The 16,517-nt window shown below is 44.2% G+C and overlaps 1 protein-coding gene across 2 annotated transcripts; it reads left to right on the top strand.

Annotated features, from left to right (window-relative positions):
• Window positions 1–3,364: 3,364 nt before the first annotated feature.
• C4bpb (complement component 4 binding protein beta) lies at window positions 3,365–11,152 on the top strand. Of its 2 annotated transcripts, none has more exons than XM_051203977.1 (6): window positions 3,365–3,633; window positions 4,169–4,342; window positions 5,753–5,929; window positions 6,533–6,626; window positions 10,280–10,406; window positions 10,931–11,152. In XM_051203977.1, exons 1-6 carry the CDS (start codon window positions 3,582–3,584, stop codon window positions 11,081–11,083), a joined length of 777 nt encoding a protein of 258 aa, XP_051059934.1. In that variant the 5' UTR covers window positions 3,365–3,581; the 3' UTR covers window positions 11,084–11,152. The 2 variants fall into 2 exon arrangements, with proteins under 2 accessions (XP_051059934.1, XP_051059935.1); XM_051203978.1 differs by having other exon boundaries at window positions 4,172–4,342; window positions 10,931–11,151.
• The last annotated feature ends 5,365 nt before the right edge of the window (window positions 11,153–16,517 follow it).

Genomic DNA, 16,517 nt, shown 5'->3' with positions numbered 1-16,517 from the left:
GTTGGCCGAACATGTGAACGCACTGCTTTAGAATTGGTTTCTAGGTGAGGATGGATTTCAGGAAGGCCGTTCTGCTCCGTGAGAGGTGCTCGTAGCATCTGCTGAGGGTGAGCAGGCTGAAGGGCAATATGAGTGCAAGCGGTTACCTCTTGCAATGTGGGGAGTGAGATCTATCAGCAGGTAAATGGAGGGTGTCAGGAACTCAGCTCTGAAGTGCCTCATCTGGCCACAGAAGAGTGGTGCCCATGGCTCTCTTTTTATTTAGAGAAGTTTTTCTTCTTCCATACTCTTTGGTGCAGGGTCTGGATGCCAGCCTTCCCCAAAGGGGACCAGCCTTTACATTCTCCTGTAGCTATGATCTTTCTCTCTGAGACTTGTGCCTCACAGAGCTAGAGAGGACTAATCCAGTGCCTCCTGAGGGGTTGGCAATGAAGGCTAGGTGGGATCATATCCATCCCACCAGGAAGTAAGGATGGCTTCTTGAAAATAAATTATACTAGGGATTTTTTTTTTTTTTTAAATTTCAAAATAGGCAGAGGCAGACGTGGCCCTTGCATCTGTCTTATTGACGCGGTCTCTGGGAAAGCCATGGCTGTGACTATAAGTAGTTAGTGGTCCTAAGACGGGTACTTCTGTTCTAGCTGTCGCTACGGTGATGCATCAGTGAGTAGATGCCCTTTCAGACGAATCGGATTGCTGTTCCCAGATCACATGTATGTACACACTATGAATGCACTCCTCTTGTGTTATTCCTGAAGAAGAATGAAGAAGCCACAAAGTGTATTGTACCTTACAAGTACAACCTAGTGTTTTGTTTTGTTTTGTTTTGTTTTTTTCCCATTACATTTTTGTTTCTTTTCACTTGTAATGCTCACTCTTTGGGCAGAAAAATAGTAGCAAGAAAAATCATGAAATGCTTCTTTTTCTACACGGTTCTTTTATATTTCGGACAATACTGGAGACGGTTACCTAAGTAGGATATGGTGAACTGCGGGCAGTCCAGGGTCTCCCAACTTGTAGCTCTCTTCATACACACATCACCTGGAGGGAGGCTCCTTGTTCTGCTCAGTGTGGAGAGTTTCCCCTCGGTTGCTTGCAGCATACTCTGCTACAAGGGTTTTGTTCTGGTGGTCCAGGCTGCCTTCTGCATTGGACTACACTCCTTTTTGATGATTAGCTAGTATTTTTGTGAAGCTATTTATTGTGTGTGAGGATTTTGCATGTATTTAATCAGGATGTCATGTATGTTCTGTGTTCTGCTAGCTGTGTAGGTGGCCTGACTCCTAAGCCTCATGTCCATAGTATTACCTTAAGTCAAAATTGTAGTGCATAAATACATGTGTGTGTAAAAGAGTGATAACTATGTTATGGCAGTACATTTAAATTTTTTTCATTGATTTTTATCATAAACCAAGGAATGTATTTCTCTGGAGAAAAGTTCTCTCTGATAGTAAAAACCATGCTGAAATATCTGAGTTCCATAACTGCTTTTATAATAAAATAAAGTTATTTTTTAATTAAAAGGTTCAGTGAAATTTTTAATTCACATACGAAAAGACATCATTTGGTACATTACAGATGCACAAAATATGAGTGTTTTCCAAAATGTATTTGAAGGTTTTTAAGGAAATGATTCTGAAGTTAATGGTATCCATGTTTCCAGCTATTGTATTGTCTTCAGTTAGTGACTATCAGTGGAGTTTTTTTTAGCCATATATTATTACTAGTCTAGACATTCATTCATTGATTTACAAACATTTAATGACTGCCTGTTGATTGACAGGTAATGACTCAATCCAGTTCTGGGAAGCCACAACCTCCTTAAGTTGGGGGGTTGGTATTAATAGACTTGGAGGCCTTTGAGGATGGACCCTTCTCTCCTGGTTGACTTTTGAGCCCATCTCTTGTTTCCTTGGTAACAATAGAAAGGCAAGCACCATAGAATGTAAATTACTGTATGGAAAGGTGAAGTTTTTGTTGAGGTCTGTCAAGGTAAAGCTACTTCCCCCTGATCAAAAGAACAGGGTCTAAGTTTTACCTCTCCCTGGGTGGTGAGCTGACATTCTAAGCCTCCCAAAACATTGTATGCTATTGTCTCTTAAGAGTTAACCAGCTGGACCTGTCGTGTTAAGGGGAAGGCAGAATAATGAATGAAAGCAGGCAGCGTCCAGGAAGAGCTAGGGTCTACCGATAATGAAGTGTCCTCGCAGAAGCCACTACTTCAGACCTCCAGTGGGTGCGTCCCTCAGGCAGCATCGCAGAGGCCCTCTGCTTTCAGAAATGTACACCTTTCCCTTCTTTCCTCCCAGCTCAGTGTAGAGGCATACTTTGCCAGGCAACCTGGGATTTCTCAGCCTTCCTCTGTGAAGCACCCCAGTCCCAGCCCATGCAGCTGCTTGACAACCTCCAAAGCTCAGGGCACAGCTTTATCCCTCCCTCTTCACACCACCTCCTGCCCCTTGGCAGCCTTAAGATTTGAAGGCCTGCCTTCAAACTCCAATAAAATGGTTCACCGTGTTCCTCCCGACTCTGTTTTAAATCCTTTCATCGGTTAGACTAAGAACCCAAAAAGAGAAGCTTAAAGTTTCCCAGTAGAACTTGAACTTCTGGTCTTGAGTACTGAGCACATGCTAATGTGTGGAAGCCAGTCTGGTATGGATGAATGTACCAAGGCATCCAACCCAAGTCTGCTTTGGCTCACAGAAGGCTTGGCTCAGAGCAAGGGTCACTGCTGGTCATCAGAGCTATTCATAATGAGCTGTAGCTCTAAAATGTGGGTGTCAGCTCAGGACAGGGTGGTCATGCTGAGCCATTTCTGATCCAAGGTGGAGACTGTCATTGCTTCTAATAATACATCACTCATTCCAGATCACTGTTAGCATTGAAACAATGGCTGACTGCCCCTATAGTCAGCCTAGCACCGGATAAAAGCAGCACCTTCAGTTCCCTCCAGGTGGATGTTGCCTCTAGCCTTTCCCACTGAGGCTGTACTGAACTGTGTCTCATTAACACAGTCTCTTGCCTTGTGTACACCCATTCACCTGCCTCACCTTACCTGCCTGTCAGCATTGTCCGGGGACACAGAAGAGAATTCAGAAAAGTGGCAGAGAGTGGCACTCAGTTTGGTCTTCACTGGGAAGTTGCCATTGACCATTGTACCCTCCTCTGTCCCCAAAGCTGGAGAGAGTGTAGGCAGTGGAGTAAAAACACTGGTAAATATTGACAGAAGTCAAGGTCACGGCAGGACCGCTTGGCCCATGCCCAATGGGGAAGGATAAACCTGCAGTTCACAGTGACTGGTCAGCTGGCTTACATTTCTAGAAACGGGGAAGGTTGTTAAAATTTTAAATCTGGCAGCTCTGTAATCAATCTTTTGTGGTTGCAAAGCCACTGGATACATTGTCCTCTTTTTGCTGTCCTTCCCCCGTCTTCAGGGAAGACTTCGCTTTTTCACATTTGTTCTAGGAGGAAAATCAAACTTCCCTAGAAGGAAGTTGTTCAGACCTTAAGTGGGTTAGGAGGATGCTTAGGATTGAAATCACGCTTTAATTTCACCCCAGGGTCAAGTAAGTGTTCACCAAATGCTTTGTTGGGTTGTGTGCTCTCTGATGTGGCTGATTTCTGCCTTTGATGGTAAGTACTATTTCCTTACAAGATATTTCATGCCAGCCTGTGGCTTTAAGAGGCATTCTATGTAGTGTTTTAATGAAATTTACATTTATAATATTAAAAATTCTTAATTGAGGTATATGCTCTATACTCATTGGGGACCTGGTGAATGTTAATGGTCATCTTGCTCCCTGAGATGGATGGCCAGTGCTGGCTTGCTCTTTTTATTCTGGGACCCCCAAAAGTGACAATTTCAAAATTCTGGGGTATCACTTATTTAAAAACTCCAGGACTGATACTTGGGGGGGAGGTTGCTCGTTCAAGAACGGATAACTTGTGGCTGAATTTGACTATAATGCCCATGATCTGTTTGGAAACATAGCTTCAGAAATCCTTGGAGAATGGGGGATGGGGATACACATACAATGGAAGAGAGAGGCCACGGCATGGTGTGAAGATAAGCTCAGCAAAGACTTGGAGGGAGGAATCCAGTGGGGTGTCCTTGAAGCCAGAAGCCAGCGATGTGCCGAATGATTCCATTCTCTTTTTCTCCTTCCAGCAGAGAGCTTCTCAGAGCTTCCTCCAGTGGACAATAGTGTATTTGTTGCAAAGAAAGTAGAAGGACAGATTCAGGGGGTTTACCTTTGTATCCGAGGCTACCACTTGGTGGGAAAGCAGTCTTTGGTCCTCAGTGGCCTAGAGGAATGGGTTGACTCCCCGCCTGAGTGCCGCCGTGAGTTTGGTTTTTCTGTCCACACTGTCATCTCCTGTATCCTGTTATATCCTGCTTCATGTTAAAATTGTAAAAAAAAAAAAAAAAAATCTCAATTTCTAAGAAGCTAATCTTCATTTCTCCCAGGTGCTTCTGAAATAGAATCTTGCTGTAGTAGCCCGTCATGTTGATCTGGAATTTGCTGGAATTTGATATGTGGCCCTAGTGACCTGGAACTTCCAATTTCAGGCACATCACCAATGCTTGTCCATCGTGTTACTTTTAAGCTAGGGGAAAGCTGTACTCTTAATTTACATGTGTAATAAGTGTGATTCAAGTGGCTTGCTCCAGGTGACAAAACTCATCGAGTTATCTTCTATAATGACAGAGCATAATTCTTCCAGATGGTTTTTGCTACTACTATTTTCTAATAAACCGTGTTAATCTTATGTATTCATAATATTTTAAAGTTTCTGTCATATGAAAAAAATTTACATCCCTCTCCATTGACTCCTGATTTTTCAACAAGGGAAAAAAAAAACAATTAAAATATATAAGAAAAAAGAAAGCAAGAAATGAGCAAGCATATATATATATATGGCTAGATGAAAGAAAAGGAAAGACTTACACGAAACATAGGCTTAAGACATTTGAACAGTGTTCAACATAGCAGAATAATGAACATGTTACTGGAATAACTAGTTACATACTTCATTTTGTGTAATACAGTTGTCATTCACATTCTTGTGCACGACCATGTTGTGTAACACTATTCCTGGGGAGACATGGAAAATGTCTGCCCATCCCAGATAAGAAACTAATGACAGACCAAGGTTAAGGATACTACCGAAGTCCAACGTGGTGAATCAATGAGTTTATTGGGGTTACTTCCAGGAACAGAAATGACTCAGTGACAGCGGCATCGCCCAAGGCCCACCCCAGCATTTATGATGGCTCACAGAAGCTGGGAAACTGCAGCCCTCTGTACAACTTGCAGGCAGCTAAACAGGTTCAAAACTCTCTCCCAGGCCACTCAGCTGGTCCGAGGGCTCTGGGGCAGTCCTTATTGCTCATGTAACATTAAGGAGGGAAGAGTCCTGTGAATCTGGCCAGGCTCAGGATGTCCTTCTTAGCTGTTTTCTTGCTGAGTCCGTCCCCTTTAGAACTTCCAGAGTCTAAATGGGCCTTCTTTCGAAAGTTGTGGGGCTTACTTAAGGAGCTTTGGAGGACATTTCCATACAATAGTCCCACTCCTTTTTCTGTTCCCAATTACTGTACCTTGGCCTTTTCTCATCCTGCATGGTTATGGTTTGACAACACATACATACATAATAGATGGGCACCATTAAGTTCCGAGTTACTGTTACCTTTCCGAGGCTTGGGGAAGTGTGACATTTACTTCTTCCTAGCCTGATGGTTCTCTTACTTCAGTGGGCCACTGTCCTGAGCCTGTACTGGAAAATGGCAACACCAATTATTCTGGGCCTGTGAATACAAATGACAGAATCGTGTTTAAGTGCAATGATGGTTACATCCTCAAGGGAAGCAATTGGAGCCAGTGCCTAGAGGACCACACCTGGGCACCTCCCTTGCCCATATGCCACAATAGTAAGTACTGATTAGTATTGCCACCGTGGGGGTAAAATTGCCTTTTGGTGCCCTATTAGTGTACAAGCCAGGATAAAACCTTTACCTACTGTCTTGTGACTTACTTCTCCTTCCCATGTGATCCAAATTTTCCTCTTTCCTTTCTCCCTCTTCCCGCCCCTCCTCTCCCAACCTCGGATCCCCCTGCTTCCACGCCAGGAGAGCTAGGATGATGGGTGTGCTGCCATCCCTGTTAGCCCGTGCTGGTGCTTGACCCCAGGGCTTCATACGTGCTCGGCACGCACTCTGCCAGCGGAGCCACACCTTCAACCCTAATTTGCCTTCTCTTACACTCTACCAGTTGGCAGCTCTACAATGTGTAGCTCCTTTCCCGGAGCCCTGCTGGTCAGAAAGGATTCCCGCTTCCTTGTGACTCAGGGGACCGGCTGCAGAAAGGATCTTTCCCATGGGCAATTGTTATTTCAGTGGAGAAAGAACTGAATGGGGAACACGTTCTCGGGTATCACATGTCCCAGTGTGAAGGTGGCAGACAGCATAGGACGCCCTGTCCTGTTGATTGTACCCACCTCTCACAAATCTCACTCCCGGCTGTCTTTCCCTTAGGAGACTGTGGATCTCCTGGGATTCCTAGCAATGGCTATTTTGAAGGAGGATCGTTCACTGCAGGATCCGTTGTTACTTATCACTGTCGAGATGGGTAAGCGTAGAGTACCACTATACCCTAGTTGGAGCAGTTACTTGTCTATAGCTGTGATAAAGGCAATGTGTAGAAGGAAGGGTTGGCTTGGGTTTATGGTTCCTGAGGGTTAAGAGCCCGGTAGCATCCTGACAGCGAATATGACGGCAGGGGCATGGTGGCTGGAGCAGCAAGCAGAGAGCTCACACCTTAAACGGCAAGCGCTTAGCAGAGGGCATGAACTCAAAATGGCGTGAGTCTTTAAACTCTCAGAGCATGCCTCTCGTGACATACTTCCTCCAACAAGGGTATACCTTCTAAGCCTTCCCGAATAGTACCACCAACTGGGAATGAAGTATTGGAGTGCTGGAGACTATGGGGGCATCTTATTCAAAACAGCACACTGTGAAAGAATTCCTTTTTCTCGGTTATTCAACCAACTGTCAGGCTGGGACCTGGGGGAGAAAGGAAACAGATCCTGCAGGGAGATGCAATTGCGATTTGTTTATATGATATTTTCCTTTGTGAGTAATTCCTGCTATTGGGCACACTTAAGTGTTAGACCATTTTCTTAGCATGATAGGTGTAACAATGGTTGAGACCTTCTAGGGCTACATAAGGTATTCTGTGGATGGTGTGACTTCCGTTTGATCTCAGAGGAGCACATTTCTGTCAGGTCCCCGTGCTGGCTACAGAGATCTGCCCATTTAATTTGTAGTCTCAATGTTGGGGGCCTCTGTTGGGTAATTGTGACTATTACTCTATTGCTGCTGGATTTGTTTTTGTTTTTTGTTTTGTTTTGGCCTTTTATTGAACGTTCTCAGTACTTTAGGGAAAGAAGCGGGAGTCTATCTTTAAAGCCAGATTCAGTTACTTATTCGCCTGTTTGATGTGTCCTGCTCCTGGTGAGTCCCGAACCTATTGGGCTGAAGGATAGATGGAACACCCACAGTAGGCCTTGGTTACTAGGTCTTGGTTACCTGTTTCACTTCATGACCCACATCTCCCCATGGCTCTCATCCCCACAGTGGGTGTCTGCTAATGGACCACTGTTGACTCTGCCAGTGAGGAAGCCAAAATGGAAGGCCTCTGAACATGGACCGAAGCTCTGTGCTTATAATTAGGAGTTTCTCTTCTCACATTGCTAGGATCCATTCTGTGTGGCGTCTGGCCCACTGACTGCTGTAAACGTGACCTTCATCAACACAAAAGCTTTCTGTCTTTCAGTAGTAGGCCCTCTGTCAGGGGGTGGTTTCACTTTGCCAACCCGCCACTTTATAATTGCTTCTCCCCTCCTTCACTGATGAGTGAACACTTCCCTGGGTATAGTCACGCCTCCTTTGCTATGGAATAACCCTTTTGTACACTGTGGGAATGTGTTGCTCTCATTGTTAATAAAAAAGGAGATTGGCTGATAGCCAGGCAGGATTTTCAAGACAAAGGGAATTCTGGGGAGAAGAAGGGCAGGGTCTGAGGGTTGAGAGCCAGAATCGAAGAAGCAGCATAGGAAGTTCACAGATGAGGTAAATGAGCCTTGGGGTAGCACATAGACTAATAGAAATGGGTTAATTTAAGTTGTAAAAGTTGACTGGAGACAAGCCCAAGCTACTGGCTGAACATTTATAATTAACATTAAGTCTCTGTGGATATTTGGGAGCAGCTGATGGGACAGAGCTGATTGGGTCCCAATGGAAAAACTTCACCTACACTTCTTCTGTTTGATAGTTAATGGGGTAACAACACTGTTGGAGTTCTCTACTGAGGGAGAATGTGCTATCTTCAAAGTAGTTATCAGTGCTGTCCCTGAATACAGATGGGTCTATAAGTAATGTTATTTAGCCTCCAGTGGGTAAGTAGTCAGTGTATTGACCAGAGCTTCTAGGCCAATGGGTTTTGTGGCTATTAAGTCTTCATGAGTAGTGTACCATTTTTTCCCCACAGACACACGCATGGTTAGCCCCTTATTGTGTGAGAACTGTCTGCACACCCTGTACTTGCTCCATAGTTTGCTTTTCTTCCTTAAATGCCATGGGATGAGCTTCTGGACAGCCTCTTATCTCTTGCTTTATATTTGAATTGGAATGGCCTTAGGTGGGAAGGGTCAGGTATGGGATGGAAGCCCTGTAGTAGCCAAGTAGCCCTATAGACTTCTGTATTTGCTAAACCATGTAGAGAAGGAGGAAAGCCTGTGCCTTGTCTGTTAAATCTGTGGCAATACTTACATTTTATGGTAGACAACACTCAAATATTTCATAAACAATTCAGGTCCTTGGACCTTGTTTGGATTAATGTCTCCTCCGTGTAATGCAATATTTGAACAGTTGCTGGTTTGGTTCGTTTCTGCCAGAAACATGGTGAAAGTCCACTGATGGCTTTCCCAGATGAAGGCAAAATATTCTTGCCTTTCAACTACTGTATCAGAGCTAAAAAAAAAATCATTGGACAAATCCGGTACATAGACCACACACAATGGTGATGTCCTGGTTGTGTTTTCAAGACTTAAACAGTATAGCAGTGTTAAGTAGGGCCAGATACACCTTACTCAATATTTCCAGTAACCAGCTGTCTTAAGTTATGTCCCATTAGGCTTTTGGATAGGGTATGACAACAAATTAAAGGGTTGTATACAAGCATAGTGATGTTAACCTTTCCCAACTCATGGATTGTTTCTGTGTTCTCTTGGTGCTCCCCCATACCTTTAGAAAGTACTGGTACATGGCCTTGGAGTCAGCAGTGTCACTGATATGGTCTCTTGAGATTGGCTTTGTGGCCAAGACATATTTGTTTGCCATGCACCTTTCCCCATGGTAGTTTGCAATAATACATTCATTCTCGCAATATATTCGGGGATTGTGACATAGACTTTTGGGGCATATGCCCCAGTCTCAAAGTGAGCTCCGGGGCTATTTGTCTACTGGATCCCTCAGTTTCTGTTAAATGGTTCTTAAACTTATCCGGGTTTCTAAATATGTGTATTTTTGGCACCGGTAGCTGTCACATTGTGACTCTGTGTTACAGGGGACCGATAACTAGCCAACTCCATATGAGGAGTCTGTTTCAGGGATGTGGAATCTTGAACAAGTCTCTATTCATTGTTTTCTCCAAACCTAGAGGGTCACTATACTGTCTGGCTCAGGGGAAGCCTCGTCTCTCATGGCCCAGATTTTCCCTTTTGTCTGCCCCCCCACACACACACATTATAACAAGGACCAACCCTCCTTCACATGGTCTCCTCTCCCTCCTGGATGGGTCATGTGGCTTCCTCAGCCTCTAAGTCCCACCTCTCGGTTTTGAGTCACCTTTTATTTTTTCTCATCACACACACCTCTCTTATTTAGTCCCTTCACCTGCACCAGATTTTAGAGCTTAACACAGACGCCTGTTGTAGGCTGTGACCAATCAAACACTTCTTCCCTCACCGGTCCCCACCCAAAGCCCTGGCCCTGGAGCTCTCACTTACCTCCATGTGATCCTGGGTTAACTCATCCCCTGGGTCTTCCCACCATTTCAGGAGAGCTTTTACTCCAGAGCTGTTTTCTCAGAATGAGATAACTGCAGAATACACTGGGAGTTGGGGGCAGGGAGGTGGATTTGACGACAGTTTGAAACACTGAAATGCAGTCCCCATTGCTCCGCTTAGAAGGCGCAAAGGCTAAGTGTTCTAACATCTCCAGGTACCGCTTGGTGGGCACGCAGAAGCTGCGATGCATTGACGGGGACTGGAGCAGTTCCTATCCTACCTGTGAGCCTATTCAGGAAGATCCCAGCCAGGCTGAACAGACTGCACTTAGGACAGCAATTGTAAGTAGGGGCAGTTATCTATTTTGTTCTTAGCTGCAGCCTCGGGCCTGCCATTACTCATGGCATATACTTAGTGGATACTTGTTCAGTTCTGGGTAATGTGCTTGAATAGGTTAACTTTGACCCATTGCAGAAGGGGTCTCATAAAATGCCAACTCGCACTTCTGGATAACATTCCTATTCATCGCCATCATCACAAACACCTCACACAACCTTCTCATGGTTTATTGCCTCGTTCGGCATTTAATTATACTCGGTGCACCGGCAGCTGTGAGAAGCTGCTCCAAGTCTAGATTCCAGTATATTCTGAACACACTGATTTTCCTTCAGACTAACTTAGGCCTGCATTTATTCTTGAAGAAATAGTAACGCTTGTATTTAAAGCAGGACATGTAAATGGCTGATCATGTTGAGGGCTCAGATCCTCGCGCAAATTCCCTGGGTTTGCAGCTTATTTATTTATTGGTTTAAGAGTAGACAGCTGAATCTCGCCTCCCTGACTTCAAAAGTTTTTCTTCCCTCAGCTTGCCTTTCAGGAGAGTAAGGACCTTTGCAGCGCCACAGAGAACTTTGTGAGAAGCCTGAGGGAAAGTGGACTAAAAATGGGAGAACTGAAATATTCCCTGGAGATAAAGAAAACTAAGCTGAAGGCAGATATTTTACTGAAATATAGCTAAGCAAGATGGTGACCGACGCACCCCTGTGAATAAAGCGCTTCTGAGGGTGCTCTCAGGTTGTTCCTTACTGAGTTGAAGTGCAAGGTCGTGTGACTCTACAGTGGGTATACTGTGTGTACTCTGGGGGGCATGGGTGGGAATTTTACTTAGACTGTGGGAGGGCCAGCTGTGGTGGTTATCCGCTGCAGACCAGAGTTGGCAACATGCTAATGAAGAATGCAAAGATGAGTTCTTTGGCTGTGTGGGGAATAAGAAATCATGCATCTGTTCAGAGGGTCACATGAGATGTGAATTACAAGTCAAAATTTCCGAGACAAGCACTAACCTTCCATTCTGGACAAATATATTTACAACAGTTACATCTTTAAAATTACCTATTGAGTACCACACCCTCTCAAGCGCTAAAGATTATTGACAATGCCATTGGTTATTCTGACAACTTGATAGTAAGTCCCTACTGCTGAAGATATGACATACCATATGGCAAAGTCTCTCTGGTATTCAACAGAGAGTTTCATCCCTTTTGGATAAAATTCACAGTGTTGGAAGGTACTATGCTACCAGAGAAGAAGAGTGCTCATTAATCTCCCTCGGCTGTGAACCTGTAAGCTATAATAACGTTCTTCGTACAGTATACGCCCATTGGTACAATAGCGGCAGAAATGTTAAGGGAATAGCCAACCACATTTTGATTGGTTTCAATGCCTGATCCATAAGATGGAACCCATCCCTGACCCTGTGTAAGTAGCCAAGACCTAGAGACTAGACAAAAAATACACTACTGTTATTCTGCAAAAGGAACAGAGGAATAAATGACTCCTGATGACACGCTGCTGTACCCATAGATCAGTGCATCACTCAGTCCTCATCAGAGAACCTTCTCCTTGCAGTAGATGATAATTTAAGCGGAGACAACTGGACGACATGCAGAGTAGAGGCTTTGGAAGCCTTCATCCGTGAGTGGGATATATTTATCACACCACCACCCTTAGAACCCAGGGAGGGAGTTATGCAGGGGAGCTTCAATAGCCAGAGGTGGTAGATGACCTTAAGGATACAGCCTTTCCAGACACAACAGGAAAGATAGACTCACGCAGACTATGCCAGAATGCCAAGACCCACACTCAAGCAAGACAAAATCCAAGTATGAAGGGAAGGAAGGAGGTACAAGTCCCACCTCTGAGAGAGGGAAAATCACTTCTCTTCAATGGAGTGACATTGGCATAGCAGTAGCAGCCACACTCCAGGGGAGGCCCCATGTTCAGGAATAGTTCGTTAACACAAATCAGATCCCATGGCTGTAGGAATTTTGGGTTTCTTTTTGGTTTTTAGAGACAGGGTTTCTCTGGTGTAGCCCTGGCTGTCCTGGAACTGTCTCTGTAGACCAGGCTAGACTTGAATTCACAGAGACCTGTCTGCTTCTGCCTCCTGAGTGCTGAGATTAAAGGTGTGTGCCAGCATTGCCTGGAACTCTTGTTCTTAGAGAAAGAAAGAGCATGAAATCTCATGGGTGGGGGAGTTAGGATGACTTGGAGGATGGAAAATATTGTAAAAAAATATGCCATGTGAAATTCTCGAAGAATAATTAAGAATATTAAAATGTTTCCAACCAAATAAAATAAATAAAATGACCCACGGAGACAGAAGAAGAATTAGGTCCCAAACTCTTGTCTACACTTGCTTTATGAAGTAACCAGGTGATAGTGTGGTGCCTGGGGTAATATGGTCACTGCCTTTGTAACTCCCAGTCCCCCGCATCACATGGGTCTGAGATGTTGCAGTATGGTGAGCGCATGTTCGTCTCTTTACTTAAAGAGTAGGAGATGCAGGAACCCTAAGGCTTTCTCCCCTATGGTGATTTAATGCTTTGAAGTGAATTTTTTTTTTTCATAAAGGGTTCCCGAGATGCAAGAAAGATGGAACATGTTTAGGCAATAGCATGTAACTTGGGTTGGCTTGAATGAAACATGAGTGGTGGTGAGGGGAAGAAGGTTGCTTAAATCCAGCTAACAGGGTTTTAAAACATGCATCAGAGAATTTGCACACGTCTTTTGTTAGGCAGAGTACATATGGCCTTCAAGCAGTGAGATGGGAACAACACAGAGGATGCTTTCTCATAGCGGTAAGGGAAACCCTAATAGCATGTGTTGAGGTGGAAAATAATTGACATGGAGAAACCAATCAAGGGTCTCTGCAGTGGTGCATGTATGTTCCCCAGAGTTCGTGCTGGAAGGAAAGGGTTTAGTTGGATTCCACTCCTACCGTGTAGTTTATCACTGAAGGAAGTCAGGGTAAGAACTCTAAGCGGGACAGGACCCTGGAGGCAGGAGCCAATGCAGAGGCCATGGAGGGTGCTGCTTACTGGCTTGCTCCCATGGCTTTCACAGCCTGCTTTCTTATAGAACCCAGGACCAGCAGCTCAGGGATGGCCCCACCCACAATGGTCTGGGACTTCCCCCATTGGTCACTAATGAAGAAATGCCCTACAGACTCATCTACAGCCCCATCCTGAGGAAGCATTTTCTTAATGGAGGCTCCCTCCTCTCAGGTGATTTTAGCTCAACAGTTCCTGTGAGTCACAACCCCTTTGGGTGGGTGGGGGGTGTCCAACAACCCTTTTATAGGGGTTGCATTTCAGATATCCTGCATATCAGATATTTACATTATGATCGATACGGGTGTAAAATTACAGTTATGAAGTAGCAAGGAAAATAATTTGATGGTTGAGGGTCACCACAACATGAGACTTGTATTAAAGGGTGGCAGCATTAGGAAGGTTGGGTATCTCTGCTTTAGCTTGTGTCTAATTGACGTGAAAGCACCCAGCATAGGAAGTCATTAGGTTTTATGGGTTAGTGTCCTCAGAGTGGATTGATATTGAGTTAGTTGTCACAGGAGACCTGACAAAAGGATGGAGTTCAGTTCCATCTCTTCTTTGCCTCCTGCTGCTCTCTTGCCCCTCACCTCCTACTGTGGGGCAACGCAGCAGCAAAGCCCTAGCCAGAAGTAGGCCCTTCGGTTTCAGACTTACTAATCTAGAGATGTGAGAGGTAAACCTCTGTTCTTTATAAGAATCCCAGCCTTGGGCATTCTGCGATAGAAACAGAAAAGAGACCGAGACACCCACACGAAAGACACTGATGGTACGGAACTATTTTCATGGAGGCAGATGCTGAAATGGAGCAGAAGGAATGAGAGGTGTTGTGATACTTATATAAAAAATAACTTGCGAACTGATTTGCTTAAGGAAGAAGTATTCAAAAGCAGCCCTGAAATTCCTTCCTCGAGGACCTAGAGTTCTCTTTAGATGTGCTGTGTGTGAGAGGTGTTTAAATATGTCGCACACACAACACAATAATGTGAATAGAACTTAGGACAGCAATCAAAGATAATGATGTTCTATGGAGTGGTCCTCCTACTGGGGCTATTTAAAGGTTAAGAATAAATAAGTTCATTAAAGTGAAGAGGTTTTTGTTTGTTTGATTGCTTTGTTTCTTTAATAAGGAAAAGAGCCAGGCATGGCAGAGGCCAGCCTGGTCTGTGTAATGAGTTCCAGGCCAGTTAGGGCTACCTAAACTCTAAACGATAAAATGATAAAAGAAGACGGGAATGAAATGTGTTTACGTTTATGGATGAGAGGAAGGAAAAGGAGTTCTAAAACCCTGAGAGGAATTTGAAGAATCAGGGAAGTTTAGGGTTAATTGAAGGATCTGTTTTAGCTCACAGTTACAGTACATCATGACAGGAAATGAATTAAAGACACCATGAGCTTGAGGTAGCTGGTTCTCAGTCAGAAGAGGACAATGAATGCATGCATGTGCTGCTCACTGTCTTATACCACCCAGGACGTCCTGCCTAGAGCATGATGCCACCCATGGTGCTCCGTCTTCCCACCTTAATTAGCATAATTAAGAGATCCCCACACACACACCCAGACGCCTATCCATCTCCCAGATGACCCTAAATTTTGCCAAGTTGATAGCATTATCACAGGAATCAAAGTGGGAACGGGTGGTTTAGAATGGAAATGTTTGGCAGAGTTAAACACATAAGAGACATAAGACATGTAAACTTGCAGACAAAGACTTTGTTCTTGAGGAGTACAGCGCCATATTAAGGAATGAAAAGGAGTTTGAAGTCCTGGCAAGGTTACAGGAATACTTCAGATTAAGAGACTTGTATCAGAGGAGAGGCAACTCTTTAAAATCAGGATTGACAGGAGAGAGAAATGTGGCATGGGTAAAACTAATACAGAATGAGTTTTGAGAAGGCAACCTGATCTGCTGAGAGTAAGACAAGCCAGGCCCCTTGGAAACTCTGCACCCACCGTAGCACAGAGCAGAGGAAAGAACACATTGGAAAAAAACGATACTTTGAAGACTGAACTTGAAAGGTGTTATTTCCTCCAACTCAGTTTTGTGGATTGTCTTTTATTTAGATTCCTATCAAATTAAATCAGGCTGTTACCTTTGTGAGGTGGCTGTGCTTTTTTTTCCCCCCTGTAATATCCTTCTCATTTTCATCTAGTAATTGCTGCTTATCATTCAAGGCCCACCCTAAATCTCACATCCCTGTCAAACTTCCCTGATGAGCTGAATTTGTGGAGCCATTAGTGTTTATTAGCGAAAACAAAATATTATGCCACAAACATTTTTTTTTCTTTTTTGCTATGCTGATCACACCCAAGGACCTTTGCATGTTAGACAAGTGCTCTATCACTGGGAAACACCTCCAGCCCTTGATTTCTTAGCTAGGATCTTATATGTAGCCCAGGCTAGTCTTGAATTCCTAGTCCTCCTGCCTCAGCCTCCCAAGGGCTACAATTACAAGCTTGTAGCACTACATCTGGTAAGAACTGTTTGTTTTTAACATGTATTTATTTATACGAGGGGCATTCATAACATGGCATAGGCTTACGAAATGCACATTTACCCACAGAGCCATCTCACCGGTCCAGAATTGCTTTTCAATAGCAGTCTTTTGGGCTCATGAAATCCGAAACTTTAGGTTTTGTTAAATGGACATGTTGGGGTTTGATGTTATTTGTAGATTTGTGTGATATCTAACGCTGCCAGCCTCTCCATCACATTCTTCTGAGTGGTAATCAGTGTCAGACTAGCTTCTGGAGACCACTTGGTGCCTGCTGGCGGGTTGTTAATATTTGTTGAGCTCTGAGTATGTTCCATGTATGTTATCACATGGCAGGAACCCAATAAAATACATTCTGTTGGACCTCCTTGTGATTCATGGAGACAAGTGAAGAGCAAGGACCCCAGACCTGAGTTCCCTGAATGCCTCTAGGCCTCCTGTACTAGGAAGAGGATCCCTGTAGCTGGAGTGGGTCTGAACTCCTTAGGGTTTCTAGGCTGGTTGGGTTTTATGTTGCATCACTCTTATGATTATGAAAACAAAAGGAAAATTCTGGCATCAAATT

Source organism: Phodopus roborovskii, unplaced genomic scaffold, assembly GCF_943737965.1.
Source record: "Phodopus roborovskii unplaced genomic scaffold, PHOROB, whole genome shotgun sequence".
NCBI classification, from domain to species: Eukaryota; Metazoa; Chordata; class Mammalia; order Rodentia; family Cricetidae; genus Phodopus; species Phodopus roborovskii.
Note: the sequence above shows the minus strand (reverse complement) of the source record. Positions and strands in the feature narration are given on the sequence as shown.

Excerpts from the sequence above, each read along its gene's own strand:
- C4bpb (XM_051203977.1), top strand. The coding sequence starts at position 3,582 with ATGCTTTGTTGGGTTGTGTGCTCTCTGATGTGGCTGATTTCTGCCTTT. Across the intron at positions 3,634-4,168 it reads GCTGATTTCTGCCTTTGATG|CAGAGAGCTTCTCAGAGCTT; the intron begins GTAAGTACTATT and ends TTCTCCTTCCAG. Across the intron at positions 5,930-6,532 it reads CTTGCCCATATGCCACAATA|GAGACTGTGGATCTCCTGGG; the intron begins GTAAGTACTGAT and ends TCTTTCCCTTAG.